The sequence below is a fragment of the Grampus griseus genome, assembly GCF_964374135.1.
Source record: "Grampus griseus genome assembly, chromosome: 18".
NCBI classification, from domain to species: domain Eukaryota; kingdom Metazoa; phylum Chordata; class Mammalia; order Artiodactyla; family Delphinidae; genus Grampus; species Grampus griseus.
The window spans coordinates 4272374-4296093 of NC_139012.1; the positions used below are offsets into that span (position 1 = coordinate 4272374).

A 23720-nucleotide genomic window follows, 5' to 3' on the forward strand; every position below is an offset into this window, starting at 1 on the left:
AGATACTGGACTTACTAGACAAAGATATTACATATTTTAAATATGTTTAAAGAGCTAAAGGACACCATGGACAGAGAACTTAAGAAAACTGGGAGAAAAGTGTATGAACAAATAGACACTATCAGTTAAGAGACAAAAATTATTGTAAAAGGAACCAAACTCTTTCTTTAAAAAGAAGTTGTGGAGCTAAAAATTAAAATAGCTGAAATAAAATTTTTACTGGAGAGGTTACACAGCAGAGTTCACCAGGCAGAAGACGGAATCGGCAAACTTGAATATAGGACAATTGAAATTATCCAGTCTGAGTAGAAGAAATAAAAAGGAATAAAAGGAAGTGAAAAGAGCATAAAGGACCCATAGGACACTCTCCTTCAGACTAATATATGCATTATAGGAGTCCCAGAAGGAGAAGAGAAAAAGGCAGAAAGAATATTTGAAAAAATAATGGCCGAACTCTTCCCAACTTTGTAGAAAGAATGAATCTACATATCCACAAAGCTGAATGAATTTCAAGGAGAATAAACTTAAAGAGATCCACACCAAGATGCATTATAACTAGCAGCTGAAAGACAAAGGCAAGCACAGAATTTCGAAAGTAGCAAGAGAAAAGCAATTCCTCAAGTACAAGGGGGTGCTCCATAAGATCAACAGCTGTTTTCTCACTTGAAACTATGTCATCAAAAGGCAGTGGGATGACATATTTAAGGTTCTGAATGATGCCAGTTAGATGGTAGAGTAGGGAGACTTACCTCTCATCCCTCCACAGAAGTGCTGATTTAACAATAATATTGTTATCAAAATACCGTGAAGAGACATTCAGGATCCAACTAAGAAGTAGAAGCAGCCTAGAGGAGCACAAACTGAGAAGCAGTCATATTTATACAGGTAAGAAAAGCAATTTCAATTTACTCACATCAGTCCCTCCTCCAGACAGGCTTAGCTCCACCCCAAGAAGACTGCCTCAAGCCCATGATTCTCGCATGGAGGGATGGTGAGGTTGGATTGTGCACAAGGCCTCAGGGCCTCCTAGGGTGCCTTCTGAGGAACTGGTTTCTATCTTGCCTCGTACTGAGCACTGAACAACCAAAGATCTTGGTCCCTTGAGACAGTTAGAAACAAAAAAGGGGAGTGCATCCCCTTATAGTCAGTGATTGTGGAAAAGCAGAGAACTGATACTTTTCCTCAGGAGGGAAGGAAGGATGCAAAGGGGCTTTGCTCCCAGCCCTAGAGTGACTAACACTGAGCACTGCTGACAGTGAAAGTGTATCCCAGTCAAAATCAGTCCAAGAAGATGGGGAGAAGTAGCTGCTTCTTCAAATGCACAGACAACAAAGCAAATCTACAAGGAATATGAGGAATCGAGAAAACACAACACAAAGGAAGAAAAAAAATCTCCAGTAAACAACCTGAAATGGCTATAATGAGTTGTAAATCACTTTTAACTCTAGTAAATATAAAAGTTAAAAGACAAAAGTATTTTTTTAAAAAAGAATTATGACTACAATAATGTGTTAATACATACACAAGATAAGCTGATGTAAGTTGTCACATTAACAAGCTAAAGTGTAGGGGAGGGAGAAGTAAAAGTGCAGTTCTGGGATAAGATCAAAGTTAAGTTGTTATTAGCTTAAAGTAGACTATTATCACTAGGTTGTTTTATGTAAACCCCATGGTCAGCAGAAATAAAAACCTGTAGTAGATACAAAGAATGTAAAGAGAATCAAAGCATACCACTACAAAAAATAATCAGAGAACACAGAGAAAGACATTAAGAGAGGAAGAAAGGAACAAATGAACTGTGAAACAGCCAGAAAACAATTAACAAAAGGGAAATAGTAAGTCTTCATTATCAATAATTACTTTAAATGTAAATGGATTAAATTCCCCAGTCAAAACACACAGAGTGGCTGAATGGATTGGAAAGAACAAAATCCAATCATATGTTGCCTACAATAGACTCACTGTAGCTTTAAGGACACACATAGACTGAAAGTGAAGGGTTGGAAAACAATATTCCATTCGAATGGTAAACAAGAAATAAGAAGTGGCTTTTCTTAAATCAGACAAAATAGATTTTAAGTCAAAACCTGTCACATGAGACAAGGAGGGTCATTATGTAATGATAAATGGATCAATTCATCAAGGGGATATAACAAATATAAATATATATGCACTCAAGAGTGGAGCTCCTAAATATGTAAAACAAATATTAACAGATCTGAAAGAAGAAATAGACAGCAATACAACAACAATAGGATAATTCAGTACCCCATTTTCAACAACGGATAGATCACCCAAAAGAAAATCAGTAAGGATATAGCATACTTGAACAACCCTACAGACTAAATGAACTTAACAGATATATAGAGAACATTCTAGCCTACTGTAGCAAAATATACATTCTTAAGTGCACAAGGAAAATTCTCTAAGATAGATGAAATGTTAGGACACAAAATAAGTCTTAACAAATTAAAGGAGACTGAAATCATATCAAGCATCTTTTCCAACTAAAATGGTATGAAACCAGAAATCAGTAACAGGAGAAAATTTGAAAAACTCACAAATATGTGGAAATTAAACAATACACTCCTGAACAACCAGGGAGTCAAAAAAGAAATCAAAAGGCAAATCAAAAAAAATCTTAAGACAAATAAAAATGAAAACACAACATACCAAAACTTATAGGATGCAGTAAAGCAGTACTGCTGCAGTGTCCACACACACTAACATTTACACGTTCAAGGTTTACTGGCATCACAACGCATCAGCCCAAATGGCAAAGCACCCAGATAAGCACCCAGATCTTCCAAGGAGGATCAATGTAGAGCAGCCACCACGCCAGGAAGATCATAACACTCTGTGAAATTCAAGCTCACAATGGAGTAGCAGCTGCATATTTTTGCATGATTTATAGCATTTTTGGTTTTGGCCAAATGTGTAAAACAAACCTTTTCCAAGTTGTATTTTTTAATTGGTCCTTAGGGTCTTCTTCTGGCTCTATTTTAATTCTTAGGGAACAATTTACTACCTAATAAAAGTTGCAAACATATGACTTTGGAAAATGCAGAACAATAAATAATAAGAGAATTTCAAATAGTTTATTATTTGGGTTACATTAGGATAATTAAAGTCACATAGAAAAATAGAGATGAAAGGTAGAGTTCCCAGGAATCACTGCAAAGGCCAATCCAAATTCATTATCTTTCTTGTGTCTCCACTCCTGGCCCCCAGCTTAACTTCCTGACACTTCTGAACTCCCCCTTGTGGTTCACAACCCAAATATTCCCTTGCCCCCCCGCCTGCTTTATTTTTCTCCATACCATTTAATTTTATCATTCTACATTTTACTCGTTCATTTGTTTGCTTTTCTGTTTTCCCTTCATGAGAAGGTAAATTCCATAAAAATGAGGACCTATATATATATGTTTCACTGCTGAGCCCCAACACCCACACAGTAACTGGCGCACTGTATGTTTTTAACCAGTATATGTAAAATATAAAGCAACAATTTCACACTGGAGATTTGTCACAAAAATGTTATATTTGTACATATACTTATTGATAAATTAATATAAAATGTATGTTCAGTTTTATCTTCTTCCTATTGTAATATTCTACAACCTAATATAACAGAGAATGAATGTTTGTGAAGAGGATCTTGAGGCACCATAGAGGCCAAAATCATTTCTAAATAATAAAATACTGAATTTGATTTAGTACTGATTTTGCCTTATCATGTGCTACTTATTTAAAATTTGTACGTATTAGTATCCTTAAGGTAATTCTGTTAGGTTATTACATTAGCCTAAATATTTACTCCCCAATCATTTTAAATAAATTTATTATTTTAAATCTGATTGTAAGAAATTTTGAGGCAGATAGGTGATTTGAGATGGAGTTTGAATACAATCTTTAGACTTGAAATGTACAGGTAATTGGACTGAATTGAATTCTAAGTGGAAACGTTCCTGGGAATATTTTATTACCTTTTCGTATGGTAGGCGTGTCACTGTCTGCAATCAATTGCAAGCAGTCTTGAGTGACTGAAAAGCAAAAATATATCATTTTAGCTACTTGAATAGAAATAGTAAGGGAATAAAGATGACCAAGAATACAGAGCTGTAAACCCACTCTTCCAGTGACACCAAATCAGTTATACTTTCTATATTGCTTGTATGCTCTTCTTAAAATTACTATAGGAAATGTGCCCACAGGTTCTTAATATAACTCGTACTTGAAATACAATATGTACTTGAAATTCAAGCTTTAGAAAAACTCTATATACTGTTGAAATACAGTAAGTATATTATCTGAACAGTTTAGCTTAACTTATTCTAAAATGTTATGCCTGTATAGAAAGCAAGTTTAGCCACTGTCATTTGTTTTTCAATTCTCTCAAATACACAAGCCAAATTATCAGATTACTCTAAAATGATTTTTTGTTTTAAAAAATCTAACATTAAGTAACAACTCACTAGTACTGAAACTATCACTATTAACATTACTGAAAATAAAAATAATTGCTAAAATGCATTGAGCTAATATAAATCCAGGCAACTTCACAAAAATTCCAAGATTTACATACTGGAAACTACGTCATGGAAAGTGTAAACAACCTGTCCAGTCCCCAGGGATAGAAAGTGACAGGGCCAGAATTTAATCACGCCTGTTTCACTGTGGAACCAAAGTCAGGCTTTTGGTAAAATGTTTTGGACTAGAAAGAGAAAGAGAGCTACAACGTCTTTTTAGGATAAAATGGAAGATTTCCCTGACACTGCATCACCAGTAAAGCTTCTGGGAAGCATCAATTCACATCACACATCACATATAGAATACAACACAGAGTATTCCAAAGAATACGTAACTACGCTAATAAATAAAGACAATGCCTTCGGGTAACAGCAAAATAGGTACACTGCCTGTAGGAAAAGGAAACAAAGCAGCAAAGATCTACGGTAAATATGGAACATGAACCTAAGTATATGCCTATTTTAAATTAAGAAAATATTAGTTTAGGTCGTTTATTATATAGCAAGTATTTTATTCTGCATTGAAGTAATGCTTTAAAAACATGCTTCGCAATGTATACACTTCAGGAGCTTATTAACACAGTGGAGAGTTCCTGCTGCAAGTCACTAATGGAAAACGTGGAATAACAGATGGAATAATTATGTAATATTCTGAAGCTGTGCAAATGCATAGGCCTAAAAAGAATACTGTTACAGGCAGTGATCACATATGAAAACCTGCTAAGAAATTTCCCTTGGTATTTAAAGGTGGAACTATAATGATAAAAACTGCAATTCCTTTATAACCACGAGACTTTTCTAACACATTTTTATGTTAATGTGATGGTTTGGATAGGAGCACAACATTTTGGCCACTTTGTGGTTCTTTTATTGACCTGGAAAACAATGGCAGCGATGTCTATGCCACAGGGAAATGTGACTCATCACTGCAGTTACTATGGCAGACCCTCTGCCACAGAAAATATGGAAAAGCATCGTCACAGGCAGAATAGCTGTGAATAAGGATAGCTTGAAAGAAAGGAACCACAGAACATCCAAAGCAGCCAAAGTCTGAAAAGCACAAGGTCTAGAGTCACCATATTAAACCTATTTTTCTAACAAACACTTCTTGAGGAATTACTACATACAAGGCACCATGATAAGTTTTGTGAGGGATGCAAGGGCCAATCAGAGCGTGAAAAGCTCTAATCTTTCCTCCACAATGAAAAAGAAGAGGATCTTGACGAAAGTCAAAGTTAAATTTCCAAATTTTCCATCTTTCCTTTGTCATGTGCATGCATATTGTAAAGATTAAGTGAGATAATACATCTGAAACATTTAGTACTGTACTTGGGACATAATAATTGCAAAGTCAATCTTGGCTATTATTAGTGGTATTGTTCTTAGTAGCATCGAACCAAATAAACTGGGAACACAAGGGAAGGACATTAGGAGAGCAAGAAGACCAAGTGAAGCTGATACAGGGCCCAAGGAAATACTAGAAATACTATTTCTTGGCCACACGAGGCACCTGGGATCTTAGTTCCCCAGCCAGGTATCCAACACTTGCCCCCTGCACCCCTGCAGTGGAAACGCAGAGTCTTAACCTCTGGACCGCCAGGGAAGTCCCTAGAAATACTATTCCAATTAGCCCTCTCCTTGACTGTTTCCACAAACTCCTGTGGGAGACTTACCTTTTCTATTTAGACAGAAAGGGGTTTACCTAATGAGTGCTGCCTGGAAACTACCAAACTGATACGAAAGTATCTGAATTTTAAGGAAATTTGATATCTATTATCAACTTATCTCCAGTTCAGTCTTTGAGGACTCTCTTTCCAATTCAACATAGATCTGATTTTAGACTATAGATTATTGCTCACAAAAAGTTGGCCAAGAGAGCAGTACTCTTTTTGTATCTCCCAATAGCATAGATATCCAACCACAATAGTTTTGCGAATGCATAGTCTAATATAAGAAATATAATATTGATAACAATTGTAGTATTAATTGACTGTGTTTGGTTTTCAAATGCCTTTCACACATCTTTCCTGCTGCTACAGTTGAGGGGAATTATACAAGAGTTTGAGAATGGTTTATCTTTTTAACTAAGCAAGGCAGTAGCATACATTAAAACATTTCTGTGTCAATGGGGAGACACATATTTCTAAATATATATATATATGTATATATATCTCATATTATAATGATGTGAGAACCACAGATAATTAATCTTAAGTACATTTTTACAGCATAAGAAAATTTACTCATATTAAACCATGTGAAAAATATTTCTAAAAACAAAACATTATATTGACGACAAAACTAGCTTACAAAAGAGAATTCCTACAATAAGAACTTTTAGACAAAAGTCATTTTCTATTGCTCAATATTTGATATAATAAAATCCAACCAACTTCACAATTAGAATAGTGGTTGGACTGATTGAGATTGAAAGCCACCTTTTAAAGTGGCTTTTAATCAGGAAAAGAGATTTATAGGTTTATGGAATTGCTAATATCTGTTGTATTGTTTTCTGCGTTGAAACCAAACCTTTTCAGACTGGAATCCAGTTTATTATACATTATTTCCACAAAGCTAAATCTAATAGAAACTACCATAAATAATGCAATTATTGCAGATTATGTGTGGTTCCCATGAAAAGCATCCCACATGAGCTTTTCCCATTACTCGTGTCCTGTCCATATGACCTACACCCACTAACTCCCATATTTCTCACTCATCTCATTCAAGAAGCTTCTTCTAAGCTCTTCAGTCTGAGTGAGACGCCCTTCCTTCATCTTCTTTTATCTTTCTTCTTTTTTCTGTTGCCTTACTTATTACATTGTACATTTTTTCAAGAATGACGACTCTGGAGATGATGCCTCTCTTCATTTCTGTAGAGCTTTCATTCAGTACATGGAAGCCATGACAAATGTAGGAGTTGGAATTTTCTTGAGCTAGTTTTGAATAAATCATCAGTGGCTGGAATAGTTAGTTATGAGAAATCCCTTACAGATCTAAATATTGACCTAATGCTGGACATAGATTTATGAAGAAATCAAAGAAATCATGGTTTTAGGATAAACATTTCTACCGGAATGGGAAGACAAAATTTTAGGGGTGGAAACTGGATTATAAAGTTTTATTTGATCAGGGATAAGCAGTTTGTGTAACTGGCAACATTTATTAAGTTACTTATTGGTAACTTACAAAAACAATGAATTGAGAGAGTTTTGAAAGAATTTCTAGAGAGCTAGGTTGAGAAGTCTGTATCTGACTTACTAGAAAATAGAAAAAAATATTAGGAATTCTTAATCTTGAGAGGGGCTTGCCTGATACATGTTGTGCCTGAGAAAGACAATACATGTGTCTATGTGTAGAATGAACTGCTGTAAAGGGAGAATGAAAGCCAAGGTTCAGCTCTTGACTGGTAATAAATATAATATGTGGGTGATTTGGTCTAAAATGCAATTACATAAGTGAAGCACCCAAGACAAACTGTGAAAAAAATTTAAAAGTTTCTGACTAATGAGTATATGTGCTTGAAGGAGAATTAAAAACTAATAATAAAAGCACGTTTTCAATTCTGGGGAATTCACAAAGATGGCAGCACTATAATGGCCTTGGGGAAGTGAGAAAGAGGTGCTGAATTTTTGGAGGGCTTGGAATGAAGCTGATAAAGTAAAAATAAATATAACGGATAGAAGTAAAGAAATACATTTGAATTGAAGATTTTCTATGTGTATACATGCACAGAAAGAGTCTTGACGTGAACTGGAAGTTGCCATGTACCACTCATAATATAATCATGTTCTATGACTAAAGTAAGGCAGGATATGTAAGAAGGCAGCCCTCTGGATAGCCTCATAAGAGTAAAGTAACAAAGGCAAAAAAACCCCCAAAAATACCATCTTCATCTAATGTTTAATTTTGCAAATGATCAAATATTTTAACTTAAAATTACCAATTTTATAGTTGTCATCATCTCCACAGGATATGTTTTTTCTTCGGTCATGACTTCTTTGCATTATTTTAGGATATTTCACTTTATTTATTTATTTTTTAATTTATTTTTTTGCGGTACGCAGGCCTCTCACTGTTGTGGCCTCTCCCCTTGCGGAGCACAGGCTCCGGATGCGCAGGCTCAGCGGCCATGGCTCACGGGCCCAGCAGCTCCGCGGCATGTGGGATCTTCCCGGAGCGGGGCATGAACCCGCGTCCCCTGCATCGGCAGGCGGACTCTCAACCACTGCGCCACCAGGGAAGCCCAGGATATTTCACTTTATTAATGACGCATACTCAGAAGGCACTGGGTATCACTAACTTACCAGTGAAGGACATTAGTTTCATAACACAACGTGCAAACAGCTCTGAAGTCAAGGAAGGTAAAACCAAAAATAGAAATACACCTGAATACCTGGAGAAAGGTAGCAATAAATTGCACAGTTGGCTGTTACATTTTCAACTCCCGCTTGGACATTCCCACCTGAACGCCATAGTGATACCTCAAGCTTCATCTGCCTCAAATCTATTTCTTGATCTTCTCCACACACACTCACCTCTCACTCCTTCTCTGTTTTCTCTCTTAGTGGATATATAACTGTCCTCTGAGTTGCCCAAACTAGAAACTTTATAAACATGCCTTATTTCTTCCTCCTCAATCTTGAAATTCAACTAATAACCAAGTTCTAATGGTTTGAACTTTTAACTTTCGTTCAATTAAGGTTTCATCTCTCATTCATCCATTCAACAATTTTACTGAGCACTAAATTTGTGTCACATGTTGCACTTAGGGATACCAAAAAAAAAGGAGATATAATTCCTATCCCCATGGAGCTTACAATCTAGTGGGAAGAACAGGCATGAATCAGTAGCACCAAAACAGAATTAAAATTGCAACTGTAAGAGAGATACAGTGCCTAGATGTCTGTTCCAATGAGGAAGGCTTCTTTGAATGGTGGCAAGTTTGGCTGAAAGAGAGAGAGAGAGAGAGAGAGAGAGACAGAGACAGAGAGACAGAGAGAGAAAGAGAGAGAAATGGTAAGATGGAGAGCATCGTAGCCTAAATTCAGATCTTTACCCTCACCATTCTTCACAATTACCTTAGTCTACCTAGTTGTGCCTCTTCCATTTTCTACAATTCCTAGTCCATCACTTGCATTTCCTCCAGAATTATCTTCCTAAACCCAAATCCTATCTTGTCCTTATCATGTTTATAATTCCTTCAAAGGATTTCTTTGCACACAAAATCCAAGCCTACCTGCACAGCCTCATGACCCTCCTCTCCCACCCCCGCTGTACTTAAACACACCTTCTCAGAACAGGAGGTCGGCTTCAAGTTTCCAGGACCTTGTATCTGCCATTCCCTACGGCTAAATATTCCTCACCTTTCCAACTGGTGAAACCTCATTCATGCTTCAGGGCTCAGGCCACATATCAAATCTTTCCCTGATCCTTCTAGCTAAATATTTGATGCCATTACACTTTGTACGTACATCTATTGAAATACATTTCACTATATGTACTAATTGTTTCTATAACTGCTTCCATCCCTAGACTGTGAGTCACTTCATATTAAGGGCCATCATTTACAAATTTGCAGTGTCTGATTTACAGCACATTAAAAAAAAATCTGTGGAACAATTTAGAAAAGAAAGTAGACATCAAACCAACATCTAACCTTTCCAAATAATTTTTAAAAAACCCATCCTTACATCCAAATTTATAAGACGTTAAATCAAATTAAATTAATGTTTTAGGGAAAATAGGTCCCATTAAAAAAAAAAACCTATGTCCATGATGTCTGAACTCTGTAACAATAAATCTTTGGGTCCATGGTTTTATGGAAAACATTCTTCATAACGAATAATCTCAATAAATTTTTGAAACATCATCCATAGAACTGTAGCATGCTATAATATTTTTAAAAGTAAATGGTTTTGTGCTATTTCTCTAGAATTTCTTACTCTCTAGTTGCCAGAAGAAGCTCTAGGGTAGTAGATAGAAGAGAAAAAAGATGAGCTGAAGTGTAGCTTCACAACTTGTGTCAGCAGATACCATGAAGCAGTTATTTTCCATTTCTTTGTCTACCTGACACAGGATAGTCAGAGGAGAGGGATGGAGAGGAGAAGAGGAAAGCCTGAACTTCAATCAATCAACATTTGCAAAAATCCCCAAGGAGATGGCCGCTTACTATAATAAGGTCTCTTCTTGTATTTTTTCTATTTCCTGTTTTATTACTGTTACCATACCTTGGATACACTCTCCTCTTACCCACATCTACTCAACCTTTAAAACCCAGCTCAGCTCTTCTCGACCATGGTCTAGATAATCTTTCAGTCTGTGATCTCCACTACTGACATCCTGTGATTCCATAACTAGCTATCCTTCTCACTGGTAATAATATTAATAATAATTTAGGCTTCTCCAGGATCCAATAACTTTTCTCAAAACTGGTGCTTTATTTGAACATTAAGCACATATAGCTCACGTGATCAAAAAAGCTCAGAATTTATAGTCGAGATAATAAATTCAACCTTAGTTCTTAAACCAATTAGCTATTTAATCATGAGATTGACACAATTTTGAAATATTTTTTCTTATCTGTAAACTGAAAAAAACTATTTCACAGTGTTGTGAGAATTAGTTGAAGGCATAATTTGCATGTGTTTTGTAAAGGCAAAAGACATTGTTATTTTTTAATTATTTATTATCTTGAAATTTACATTAGTTTTTTGAAACTTCTCCAACTCAGTACTGGGTTTCTGAAAAGAGGGGTTGGCTGTGCCTGCTTCAGTTCTCTCACCTAAAATGCAGACAATAATGCCAGCACTGCAGGGTTACGAAGAGGGCAAATGATAATCATAGGCCCACAGGGCCTAACCCAGAGCTTTCACATGGACCGTACTCGGCTAATTTCATTTCATTTCTCTCCCCTTTTCTGCATATTCTGGACAGCCTACCTCAGAGCTTTGCACAGTAGGTGTCTCCTCTATTTTGAGAAGAGTCTGTTTCTTCTCTAACTCTCAGAATGGGGATACTTTTGGGTTTTTTTTGATATGTCCTTTGAGGAATTTTTATTTTTTTAACATCTTTATTGGAGTATAATTGCTTTACAGTAGTGTGTTAGCTTCTGCTGTATAACAAAGTGAATCAGCTATACGTATACCTATATCCCCATATCCCCTCCCCCTTGCGTCTCCCTCCCACCCTCCCTATCCCACCCCCTAGGTGGTCACAAAGCACGGAGCTGATTTCCCTGTGCTATGCGGCTGCTTCCCACGAGCTATCTACTTTATATTTGGGAGTGTATATATGTCCATGCCACTCTCTCACTTCGTCCCAGCTTACCCTTCCCCTTCCCCGTGTCCTCAAGTCCATTCTCTACGTCTGCGTCTTTATTCCTGTCCTGCCCCTAGGTTCATCAGAACCATTTTTTTTTTTTTTAGATTCCATATATGTGCATTAGCATACGGTATTTGTTTTTCTCTTTCTGACTTACTTCACTCTGTATGACAGACTCTAGGTCCATCCGTCTCACTACAAATAACTCAATTTCGTTTCTTTTTATGGCTGAGTACTATTCCATTGTATAAATGTGCCACATCTTCTTGATCCATTCATCTGTCTACGGACACTTAGGTTGCTTCCACGTCCTGCCTATTGTAAATAGTGGGGCAATGAATATTGTGGAACATGACTCTTTTCGAATTACGGTTTTCTTAGGGTATATGCCCCGTAATGGGATTGCTGGGTCGTATGGTAATTCTATTTTTAGTTTTTTAAGGAACCTCCATACTGTTCTCCATAGTGGCTGTATCAATTTACATTCCCACCAACAGTGCAAGAGTGTTCCCTTTTCTCCACACCCTCTCCAGCATTTATTGTTTCTAGATTTTTTGATGATGCCCATTCTGACCCGTGTGAGGTGATACCTCATTGTAGTTTTGACTTGCATTTCTCTAATGATTAGTGATGCTGAGCATCCTTTCATGTGTTTGCTGGCCATCTGTATGTCTTCTTTGGAGAAGTGTCTATTTAGGTCAAAGAAAATCCCACCACAACAAAAGAGCAGCTGCCCAACGCAGATACTGTAAGTAGGACTTGACCTATAAAAAGCATAATTAACTGTTAAAACTAATATCACCCATTTCTACGAACTATTAATGAGAATGCGTCCCTCGACGTTATGAATTTATTGTTAAAATACCTGGAATGTCTGCAATTTTTTAAAATGTTGAAACAATAAAGAATTATTGAGCTTTCAGGGATTAGAGAGAAAGACTTACCCTGGCCTCCCTACTTAAAATACAGACACGTCCTCTTACCCTTCTTCACCCTTAACTCTGCTGGTTCTCTTAACCCTGTCCTAAAATTTTCACTTTCGCAATGTATTTGACATTTTCTAGTATTATAATTTCCTCATTAATTATGTTTATTGATTATTTTCTATGGCTTTCCACCTCACTGCAATGTAATCTCCAATGCACGGGAAACTTTTATCTGTTTGTCTTATAATCAATACCCAACAACTAGAACAGTGCTTGGACCTCCTATAGGTCAGGGAAGGTTGGAAGAGATACAACATCGCCTCTGGCTTCACTGGTTGATTCGCTTCCTGGCTCTTCTGTTTCCCAAAACTTTAAACTTGATAAGAACAGGGTTCAAAGGTTTGGTTACCAGGTCACTATTTTCATTTTAAATACTTTTGTGGAAATTGAACAGGATCCAGCTCTTGCAACACTGAAAAGAAGGCTCTCCTTATTTAAAGCAGGGGAAAAGAAAAATAACACTCAGGGAAGATTCTGGTCAAAGGTCACCATGACAGCAGCCAGCTGTTTCTGTTCTAGGAAGGAACACACCCTTGCTGGGTAAGAGGCTGCCGTTAGCCTCATCTGGGGACAAACTGGATGGCTGAGTTATACACTGCATGCTTTTAACACTCACTTTACAGCCTTGTAAGTTACAGCTGAGCCCGAAATGCCGATGAAGCAAAGACTGGATGTTACAAACCCCTAAGACACCCCATCTTTTCTTGCAAAGGAAATGCACTATGGATTTCAAGAAAGAAATATTAATATTTCAAAAATATTAATAGTATTGATATCTTTATGTTTAACAACAAAAATGTTTACCCCAGAGAAATACTTTAGTTATACTCTTAGGTGTTAACTTATGTGCATTATATTCAAAACTCTGATTTTTAAAAACTATTAAATGCATTCTGGTGTCCTGGATGGCTCCCGGAACATGGTAAGACCTTAGCAGAAAAGCTGGTGAAATTCAAATAAAGTCGGGAGTTCAGTTAAATCCTAATGTTGGTCTCTAAGTTGTGACAAAGGTACCATGGTAACATAAGATGTTAACATTAGGGGAAACGGCATGAGGGATATATGGCAGCTCACGGCACTGTTATTGCAACTTTCCTGTAATTCTAAAATAATTTCAAACTAAAACGTTTATTTAAAAACGGAGAAAAATAAAGTAGATTGGTCAGAATTTTACAATAAATATTTGAAAGATAAAATATGGGCAAATTTTTCTGCTCTTGTTTTTATATTTCTTTGAAATGCTCATGCTTTCACCACTTCATGACTTTTTTTGTTTTTTGTTTTTTTTTAGCTGTTTGGCTGTGCCATGCAGCACGGGGATCTTAGTTCCCCGACCAGGGATAGAACCTGCACCCCCTTCACTGAGAGCACAGAGTCTTAAGCCTGGACTGCCAGGGAAGTCCCTTTCACCACTATTTTTAATATTACAGTTGAGATGAGTATAATAAACATTATTAATAAAAAAACAATTTTTGTCTTTCTATAATCTAAAATACATGGGTTTCTGATAACTTAAATTCCCTACTGAATAACAAGGGAAAAAATGAAAGGTCACCTAATTTTATTAATAAACTGTTTTAATTCAGTAGGAACCCATTTGGAAGAATTCACTTTCTTGATGGACTCTGAAGATGCTTATCTTTAGATTCTTGAAATGAATAGAATTATAGTTAAGTGCAGGTTCAAAACGTGGGTCATCATGATTTCATCTGTGAAGAAATTTTCATGCGCAATATTTTCAAAGCCATGTCACTTTAGTGTTTTTGTTTTTGTTTTTTTTTCTAATTGGGACTATCTCCAAATACACTTATGGGCTTAAAAGTGAATTTTTGGCTATTGTAAGCCATTTGGCAATTTAAATCCTGGATTTCCCCACATTTCTGTTTGTTATATTATAATCATAAATTATCTTATGAAACACATGAAACTTACTGAGACTTTCATTTGAAACACAACATAATTAAGAAAAACAAAACTGGAGCCACAGCACCAAATTCTAGAATGAAGTCAAAGCAGCACGTTTACTCCGGGGGTGGTCTGCAAGAAATACTAAATGGGTGTGTAGGCTGACGGTGATGTCTGCCCTTCACCTACTGCTGTTCAGCTTGTGAATTTCACTGACCTGTGTCCTGAAGATACATGCCCTTTTCTGTGTGTAAATAATACGTCAATTAAAATTTTAAAGAATTAAGCTAAAAACCCAGGAAATTATAGTTAAAGAAGCTGCTGAATATGGGAGCTTCTCTATGACTTTTCAATGAGCCCAAACAGTGCCTCTACCTGGTGCACCAACAGAGTCTGAGGCAAGGGGTTTCCAGACTGCCCCTGCGACTTTAGCCTTATGATCATGCTCATTCTTTGGTTAATTAGTTATTTTAAAGGTCAAGTTAAAAAAAATTCATAAGATGGCCTTTGATCAAAACCTGACAAATGAAGAAATATGGGAAAATCCCTTCCCCCTAAAAATGATACCAAATCATTCTATCTTATTTGATATTGAGCCCAAAACTGATGAACACATATTCGTGGAATATCTACAGGGTGCAAGTGTCATGATGAATATACAAAAGGAGAAATAGGACCAGACCACAGAAGTCTCTACTCTTTAGTTGAACAGACGGGATATACACAAATGAAAAGAAAACCACCTTCCTAGGTAATAGGTGATGAGTATCAAATACCAATGCAATAACTAGGCTTGCTGTGTGCTGGGGAGGTTCGACTTTCTAGCCCACGGCATACTGGAATTTACTTACAAACTGAATATCCACACAATAAAAATTGAGATGCCTGGTGAAATCTGGGTTGGATTTATAGAAAAATAAGAACGAGTAACATTCTGGTATGTTACTTAGCAATATTCAGCTGTGAACCTTTTTGACACAGTTATAAAATAATGACCACCTGATGTTGAGGAGTATATACAGAAAGCAGAGTATTTTAGACAAAGTCTAGAATAATATTATAAATCTGTTAAGTATAGATCCACTGAGTGTACTACTGACGTGGCTTAAAAATAAGCGTGAGATCAAATACTAAATCATTTACTGCAAATTCTATGTTTTTTAGCAGTTTAACAAGCTATTTGAAAATGCTAAGACTCCTAATAGCAATAAACCCTTTTTAATTTAACTATGAAAGAATAGTGAAACCCATATAAGGAAAACTGTCTTACTGTGAAATTTACACTTCTGTATTTAATAGAGATATTAAAAATTCTTGAATATATCAATTCAAAGTGTGAAAATTCATTTTCTTCTTCAGAGTTACAGTTTTTCTAAAATTCCAACAAAAACGTTTATAGAAAATGAATAAATAAAATAGAAACTAATGCTTTGAAAGGAAAAGGGATAACTCTGGCTTTTGAGTTTTACTTAAAATAAATCACAACAACTAGAATGGAAACCAAAACCAAAGAAAGTTGCTAGATTCAAACTGCATAGAATTTTCTCAATTCCAAAAAAAGGACCCTACCAAACAGAAAACAAACAAAAATCATGGAGTCTCAGACAACCTTCTTGGTATATATATATGCATTAATTTTGGAGTAAGGCTAAACAAAATAAATTTTCCCTGCACAAAAGGATAGTGTCTAAGACAACATTCAAGCCAATTTCATTGACTGGGAATAATTGATATTACCTATCACTAAGGTTCTGGTCTTCAAACCTTTCATGTGGGATCTATGAATGTTATAAATATATGTAGAGAGAGATTTAGAGATATATATGTACTAAGTATATTTATAGAGTATATATATATATATATATATATACACACACACAAACACCATATATATGCTACATCAGGGTTTATAAAAATCTGAGGCAAACCATGATAATGACCATAGTGACTACATCTGGGCTATGGAAACCCGGTGCATTCTGATTCATTGGTTACAACTTTCTGCTATTCTCCAAACTTTCTAAAAATTGCAAATTTGGGGGGGGAAATTTTTGTCAGTATACAATTTTTGGATGCCATAGTAACACAAATATGAAAAAATATTCACATGGGAGGAAATTTTCAAATATTAATAGAACATATTTTGGTCAAGTGGGACTCAGGGAGTTACTGATTTCTTACTCAATTCTTTCCTTCTTAAATCTGATGTAATGAGTCTATATCCTCTTTGGAATGGAAAAGTTAGGGTTTAGTTTTAATATTAATATTTAGAGGCAGGGGAATACTAGCAGACAAGGTTGAAGAAGATTGAGGCATCCTCACCCTACTAGGCATTGAAGCTCATTTTATTATAAAATTACTTAAAATATTTAATACAGATAAATAGGAAATAAATCAATGAAAAAAAAGTCTCAAAATAGATTCAACTATAAATGAGGAACTTAATATAATATAGTAAGCATTCCAATGCAAATGAGTTAAAAAGAATCATCTACTGAATTTGGCCGAGATATTTAGCAATAGTTTGGAAGGAAAAAGTAAAAGAAGAAAGGGGAAGTTAAGGAAGGAAGGAAGGAAGTTCCAAAGAAAGGAAGTTAGTATGACATGACCTACCAAAATAAACTCCAGGACTAATGGATTAAATACCAAACTACAACACTAAATTACAAAAAAAGTCAAAATGGCAGAGAAAAGAATAAACTACTTAAGAGATTATGAACAAATATATTTTTAGCTTTGATGTATTACAGAAAATTTAAAAAGTGTATCACAATAAATATACAGATGCAAAATCTCTGTACAAGTTTAAAAACCTGCAAAATATTGTGAAAATATTTACATCAAAATTTTGATAAACAAGATGCCTAATATAGAGTTTATTCAAAATTATTTTAAAAATAGGACAAATGAGGGAAGTTATAAATAAAAATTAGTAGAAGATAAAATTAGAAGTTATCAAAATATGCAGAAATAAGTTAATTCTTATCTGTAAGCAAGCAAAAAATTAAATTTGAGGCATTCTTTTACAACTACTAAACTAGCCAAAATATATTTTTAAAGGTAAAATGCTGTAACAATGTGGAGAACCTGTACACTGCATTTCTGACTACATACATCTGTAATTCATTTTGAAAACAGTATGGCAACAGGTAGCAAGGGTGCTAAAGATGTTCATCCTCTTTGGCTCAGACATTCCATGTATGGAAATTATATTGAATATATGCATAAAATTCATCAGCAACAAAGAGATCTGCACAAAAATTTTGGCATGTTCCATTCTATCAAAAAAATTGGAAATGATCATGATAAATAATTGTATGATAACAAATAAATATGGATGTGTGAGAATTACTTAGAAACAAGGAACACATTTATTGTGTAATAAGTGAATACAAAAATATACCACAGTATATATACTGAATTTTTTCAATTATGTAAAAAATATAGACGATAAAACGCAAAATATGAAAATAATCGATGTGTTAAAGCATAGTAAAAATATGAGTGTTTTCCAGTTTTAAAATTTTTAAACCCAATTGTTTCTGATAATTGGCACAAAGATATGATAACCAGATACAAAATTTACAGTTGTATAAAACGAGGAAGAATTTTTTCCACGAATAAGGCATTTAGTGAAAAATAAGTTTACAGAAGGAGCATCCTGTGTGTGTGTGTGTGTGTGTGTGTGTGTGTGTGTGTGTGGTGTGATAGGACACCTATTCTGTCTCTCATGCACTTCTGTTCAGAAGTACAAATACATGTAAATAATTACACCTGTTGGGTCTGCCTCACACTCACCGTGAAGATGAAAGGAAACAGGAGGTGTGACGATACCTCTCCTAGTACAAGCCTGCCTGGCACATTCTAGGGGCTCAAGAAAAGGTTCCTTCAATATAAAAGGGAAACAGCACCAAGGATTTGTTAAATTGCAATATTAGTAAGCGCCATTCAAATGCTCTTTCTCAGCCTTGAGATGAAGGAACTAGAGCTGAATCACGTCTTGGGAGGCCCCACCAAACCTGAGGTGTCCGGGACGCACACAATTCTGTGGGACACGTGCAGCAGGAAGAAAGGTAGCGATCGCTAAGGAACTGTTACAAGGAGGCTATAAACGTGTGTGGAGCTCCAGGAAAAAGCACACGTTAAAGAAAAGCATTAAAATCTCCGTGTGTGTGTGAGTGTGTGTGTACAATAGGCTTTTTTTTAAAAAGCAAGACACCAAATGAAGCACAAACACGCACCTGCCTCCGGGGTGATCTACACGTGGTTTCACGGAGGCTACGCCCCCCAGGAGATGCTGTCTGGCTGCCCTTCTCTGACAGAAGCTCATTCTACACTGGCACGTGGTGCTTTGTTCCTGCACGGCCAGATGATGCTCCTGACGTAGGAGTGAACTATCTATTGGAGGGGAAATGTGGGCCCCTTTCCCCTTTTTTAAAGTGCCGCGCAGATAAATCCCTCTCCCCACGAAACCCGCTCACCGTAGGACAAAACGTGCTGTCGGCCTATCACATCGGCCAGGGCTTGGTTTTCCCTGGAGCCACACCCGGCTGGCACGGCAAGCTGGCAAGTGTCCAAGTTTCCAGGTCCTGTCTGGCTTCCCTCTGCTCCTCACCTGTGAACTGGGATCCCTGACTCCTAGCCGCTTCTGTGCCCCCAACATACCTGTTTCTTCTGCATCCTGCAGGCCACGCTTACTCCTGCTGCTTTGGCTGGAGTTGCTTTCTCGGGGAGCTGGTAGCGCAAAACTCCCCTGCCAAGAGAAAAGGCCCCCGTTATTGCCAGGGCGTCTGGGTGCGGGAGCGTGGGGCTGGGGCTGCTGCAGACTCACTTTCAGGGCGGAGGTGGCGGCTGCAGCCTCCCGCAGGGCGGCCCTGGGGGCTGCGGCTCCCGCCTGGGGGGCGCCGGGCAGCTCCCGCAGCTCCGCCCGGAGCCTTCCCAGCTCTGCTTGCAGGGAAGCCAGGCGGCAGAAGGACAGCACCGTGAGGCAGCAGGACAGCAGGGCCAGCAGCAGGGTCACGGCCAGCAGCTTTCCATCTTTGGAGAAGCAGACAGAGGGGCTTTCCTTCTGGGGGAGGATGGAGACTGTCTCCTTCAGTTTCATTTCGTCTCTGGTCTTAAGGCGAGAAAGGCGTGACTGCTCCCCTGTGGAGTCATCCATTTCCCTCCTTGAACTTTGAAGGTTCGGGCCCTTTGAATAAGTGACCACAGAGAATGGATCATTTCCTGTTATCTGTGTTTGTTGATGTCCTACATTGACTACATGGCCCAGCTCGGCGCTCGCCCTCCGGAGAGTTCTCCTGAATTTTCTTCTCTCTGCCCGGCCGCATCTCTGCCCCTACTGTATGATAGGTCTTCCTGGCATTCGCCCTTCTATGTGATTGCTCAATCAGTCTTCCTCATTTCACTTTCAGTTTTTGTAAGAATTTTAATGGCATCTCAGAACACTCATGCACAAAAGGGCCCCTTAAATCTACTAACGGCAAGGAGTTGGGGGTTTGGACCAGCACACTACAGACAACTTTTAAGATAGGAAGGTGTTTAAGGAACTCCCCCTCAGGCATTAGGAGAGAACTGGGTCCACTTGGGGCCACGTGGCTTTGTAGGGAAGGGGGAAAAGAATATGAATAAGTTCCTGCTGGTGTGATAAAATTAATGAATGCCAAGGTCAGATAAGCTAAGTACTTCAGCATTGAACTGTAGTCAGCTGGAGAGTGATTTCCTAACAGTCTCTAAGTGGGAAATACAATGAAATGTCCTTAGACAAGGCATAAAAGTCCGCCGGGGAGTACTGTCCCCACTATCACCTTAGTAATGGAATGAGAAGAAAGTGCCTATATTTTGGGGACCTACTTAGATTAGCTGTGCAGGGGATCCTCTATATGCAGGTGTATGCATTTTGAAAGGGACTCTAAGTAATCCTCTTCCTCCTGGGACTCACTGCTAGAGAGGCAGCCACCCACAGGATGGCCAGTCCCCAGGAGCTGTCCCACCTCTGCCGTCCCCACCTCTGGAGCTGCAAGTCCCTGCTCCGTCTGACACCATTTGGGGGAGAATCGGTCTTAGCTCAGCTCCAGATGCCTGGGTCCCGTCATTAACTGCTCTTTCCCTAAAGCAGCTAATCTGCTCGTCCACATTAGGCCGACTCTGCCCCAATCTAACCTGTATACAAGACGACCCGACTCGACCCAGACAGAATTTAGTTTCAAATCTCTATTGTTGGGGGCCTCCCTGGTGGCGCAGTGGTTGAGAATCCGCCTGCCAATGCAGGGGACCCGGGTTCGAGCCCTGGTCCAGGAAGATCCCACATGCTGCAGAGCAACTAAGCCCGTGAGCCACAACTAATGAAGTCTGCGCGCCTAGAGCCCGTGCTCTGCAACAAGAGAAGCCACTGCAGTGAGAAGCCCGCACACTGCAACTAAGACACAACACAGCCAAAAATAAATTAAGTTTTAAAAAAAATCTCTATTTTTGGACGTGGTGTGGCTGTAAGGACACCAATCCCGCCTGTGATTCTGTGTCCTCATCTGTTGGATGGGGTGATAACTGTCCCCGAGAGCTGTAAGGAGACTTACAGGAATGTAGAACAAGCTACCTTTAAGATGTTCCCATTTTTCATTCATTCCATTCATTCCATTCATTCATCATGTGGAATCTATTTCATTCCTTCATTTTATGAACGGAATGTTTCATTTATTCAGTCCATGGAATCTTTTTCATTCTTACAAACAGTGCTGCAATAGACGTCTTTGTACCTGTCCCCTGGTCACAGCTGCACACACCTGCTGGAGAAGAGCACATAGTCACCTTGACCAGGTGTCTCTGAGCTCCCTCCCAGGACCGCCTGTTTCGTCCTTGTCTCACTAAGTGCGATGTCATCCACCTTATTCATTTTTACCTCTTGGGATTGTTTTTTCCTTTGCATCTGCAAGTTCCAAGACCTTTCAAAATGACTTTAAAATTTTTTTCTGTTTAAAGAAAGGTTTTAGTGATTCCCGTGGTCCCCCCAGTTAGCTGTTCTCAGGTGGAAGTTGTCTTCTATAAGTAAGCGTGCAGACTCTTTACTGTAATACAATTCCTTTGTGACAGTCCTCGTTTCCAGATCATCACGGTAAAACATACTAGGTAACATTTCAATTTTTTACAAAAGGATTAGTTTGGGGATTACTTTCTGACTGAAAGTAATTGAAACTCTCTCAGATTATAAGTGTGTGCATTTCCTAGTACCTAAATACATGGAGAAATAAAAGAATTCAAGGCAGTGCTAGAAACCAATTACTCTCTTTTCCACCCTGGACACCTGCAGCCAGCGCTTCTTTCTGTGAGTGGACATTCTTCCCCTTCTGGCAGGCCACTCCGCTCCGTGTTCTGCTGTAAAAGTTCTCAAGAGAGAGGGAATGACTTGCTTTAGGGAATTACCTTCGCCTTCAGCTGCTCTCCTGGGAGAGCCACTGAGCAGTCTGCCTGCGGCCAGTTTGGAACCAGGAGCTGGTCTTGGACCACCAGCGGGCAGCCCCAGCAGAGGAGGGCTAGTTCTCCCTCGACCAAAGGCGGCAGGGCAGCTGGCCCAGACTGGACATGGCCGGGTGATGTCCTCCACAGCCATCACATGATGCAGTTTTTCAGAAGACAGGTAGAAAACGAAGTGGCATTTATGTGCTCTCGAATTTCTTATTAGAGGAACAAAAGGAAGTTATTACTCCATCAATCAAGGATCTGTTTCCTGCAGAGGAAAGGGTGTGACAATAATTTAACTGAAATTCTGTTCAACAGATAGCAAGCGCGTCCATAGTCACTGACTAGCTCACCACATTCATGTTTATTTAGGGCTGGACCTGAGCCACACTTCTCTTCCACGGTTCAGCTCCTTTTCAGCCACTTCTTTTTCTCAACTGGAGTGTAAAACATCCTCCTGCAACAGAGCTGAAACAAACTGAATAAACAAAGGGAGTCCCACGTTCCCTGTCCCATCTATTCAGGAGAGAGTAGATAGGAACATGGGAGAGTATATTTGAAAAGAACTGAAGTCAGGAGTCTGTCTGATGGATGAAACACAGCGTAAAACAAACATCTACTCTGACGGCTTGCTTCTTATAGTGACAACCTCAAAAAGATTCAGAAAGCTTAATTTTAAACTTCTGGCTTAGCAATCCTATAAAGAATTGGCGGGTTTGAGAAATCTATCCTTTACCCATTTCTTTGAGGAAAAAAGTGTCTTTCATAAGGATTTGGACAACTCAAGCATGGAGACAACAGCTCTTCTAGAAATGCATATGTACCTAAAAATAGACCTAGGTAAAACTGGCTTCCTCAGGTGCTCAGAATATGGAAAATGGCTTGATGCAAATAATTATTAATTTCAGAAAAAATCATGTTGTTTCCTTGTAGAAATATATACATGCAGTCAGTTGCTATTATAATTATAGTGAAACTTGAGTTGGAAGGCCAAGTGCTATCTGCTCTGTGAAACTGAACCAGGAAGTAATGGTGTGATTTTAAACATAGACAACACTGGTCATTTCTTATACAAAAAATAATGTCAGTCCCTGCGATGTTGATTTTTATTTCTTAATAGTTATATTCAAATGAGGAGTGTGTATGTATTTACTGGAGCTTAATTTTTGTCAGTTTTGGAAAAAAAAAAGCCGCTAAGAATTCAGTTTCATCTGTGAATTGTCCTCAATTTGCAGTGTAACTGCTTTCAGATTTAATTCTCTTGAGTGTTTATTTAAGTGTGTGTTTTTAAGAAATTTCTGTTTAATACTATTTTCAATTAAAGTGCAGTTTAGTTTGTTATTCTTTACCTTTATAACACTTACAAGAATATTTTCATTAGTATTAAGATGAATATGTGTCAGATCATCTGTCTATTTCATATACATCAACTAATTTTTCTACTTTACATGCATGACACAGACAATACACACTGACACAGAAGGGCACTCAAATAATACCTGGTCAGATTTGACCATCTCAG

At 37.9% G+C, this 23720-nt stretch overlaps 1 protein-coding gene across 1 annotated transcript in view; it reads right to left on the reverse strand.

Annotated features, from left to right (window-relative positions):
- Nucleotides 1-19928, reverse strand: part of TNFSF13B (TNF superfamily member 13b) — a 31231-nt gene extending 11303 nt beyond the window's left edge. The window contains exons 1-3 of the mRNA XM_082675765.1: nucleotides 19575-19928; nucleotides 19409-19496; nucleotides 3987-4043 (exon numbers count right to left, since the gene is read on the reverse strand). Of these exons, the coding sequence (XP_082531891.1) occupies nucleotides 3987-4043; nucleotides 19409-19496; nucleotides 19575-19904 (475 nt within the window). The 5' untranslated portion in view covers nucleotides 19905-19928. The remainder of the gene's footprint in view (nucleotides 1-3986; nucleotides 4044-19408; nucleotides 19497-19574) is intronic.
- Between the last annotated feature and the right edge of the window lie 3792 nt (nucleotides 19929-23720).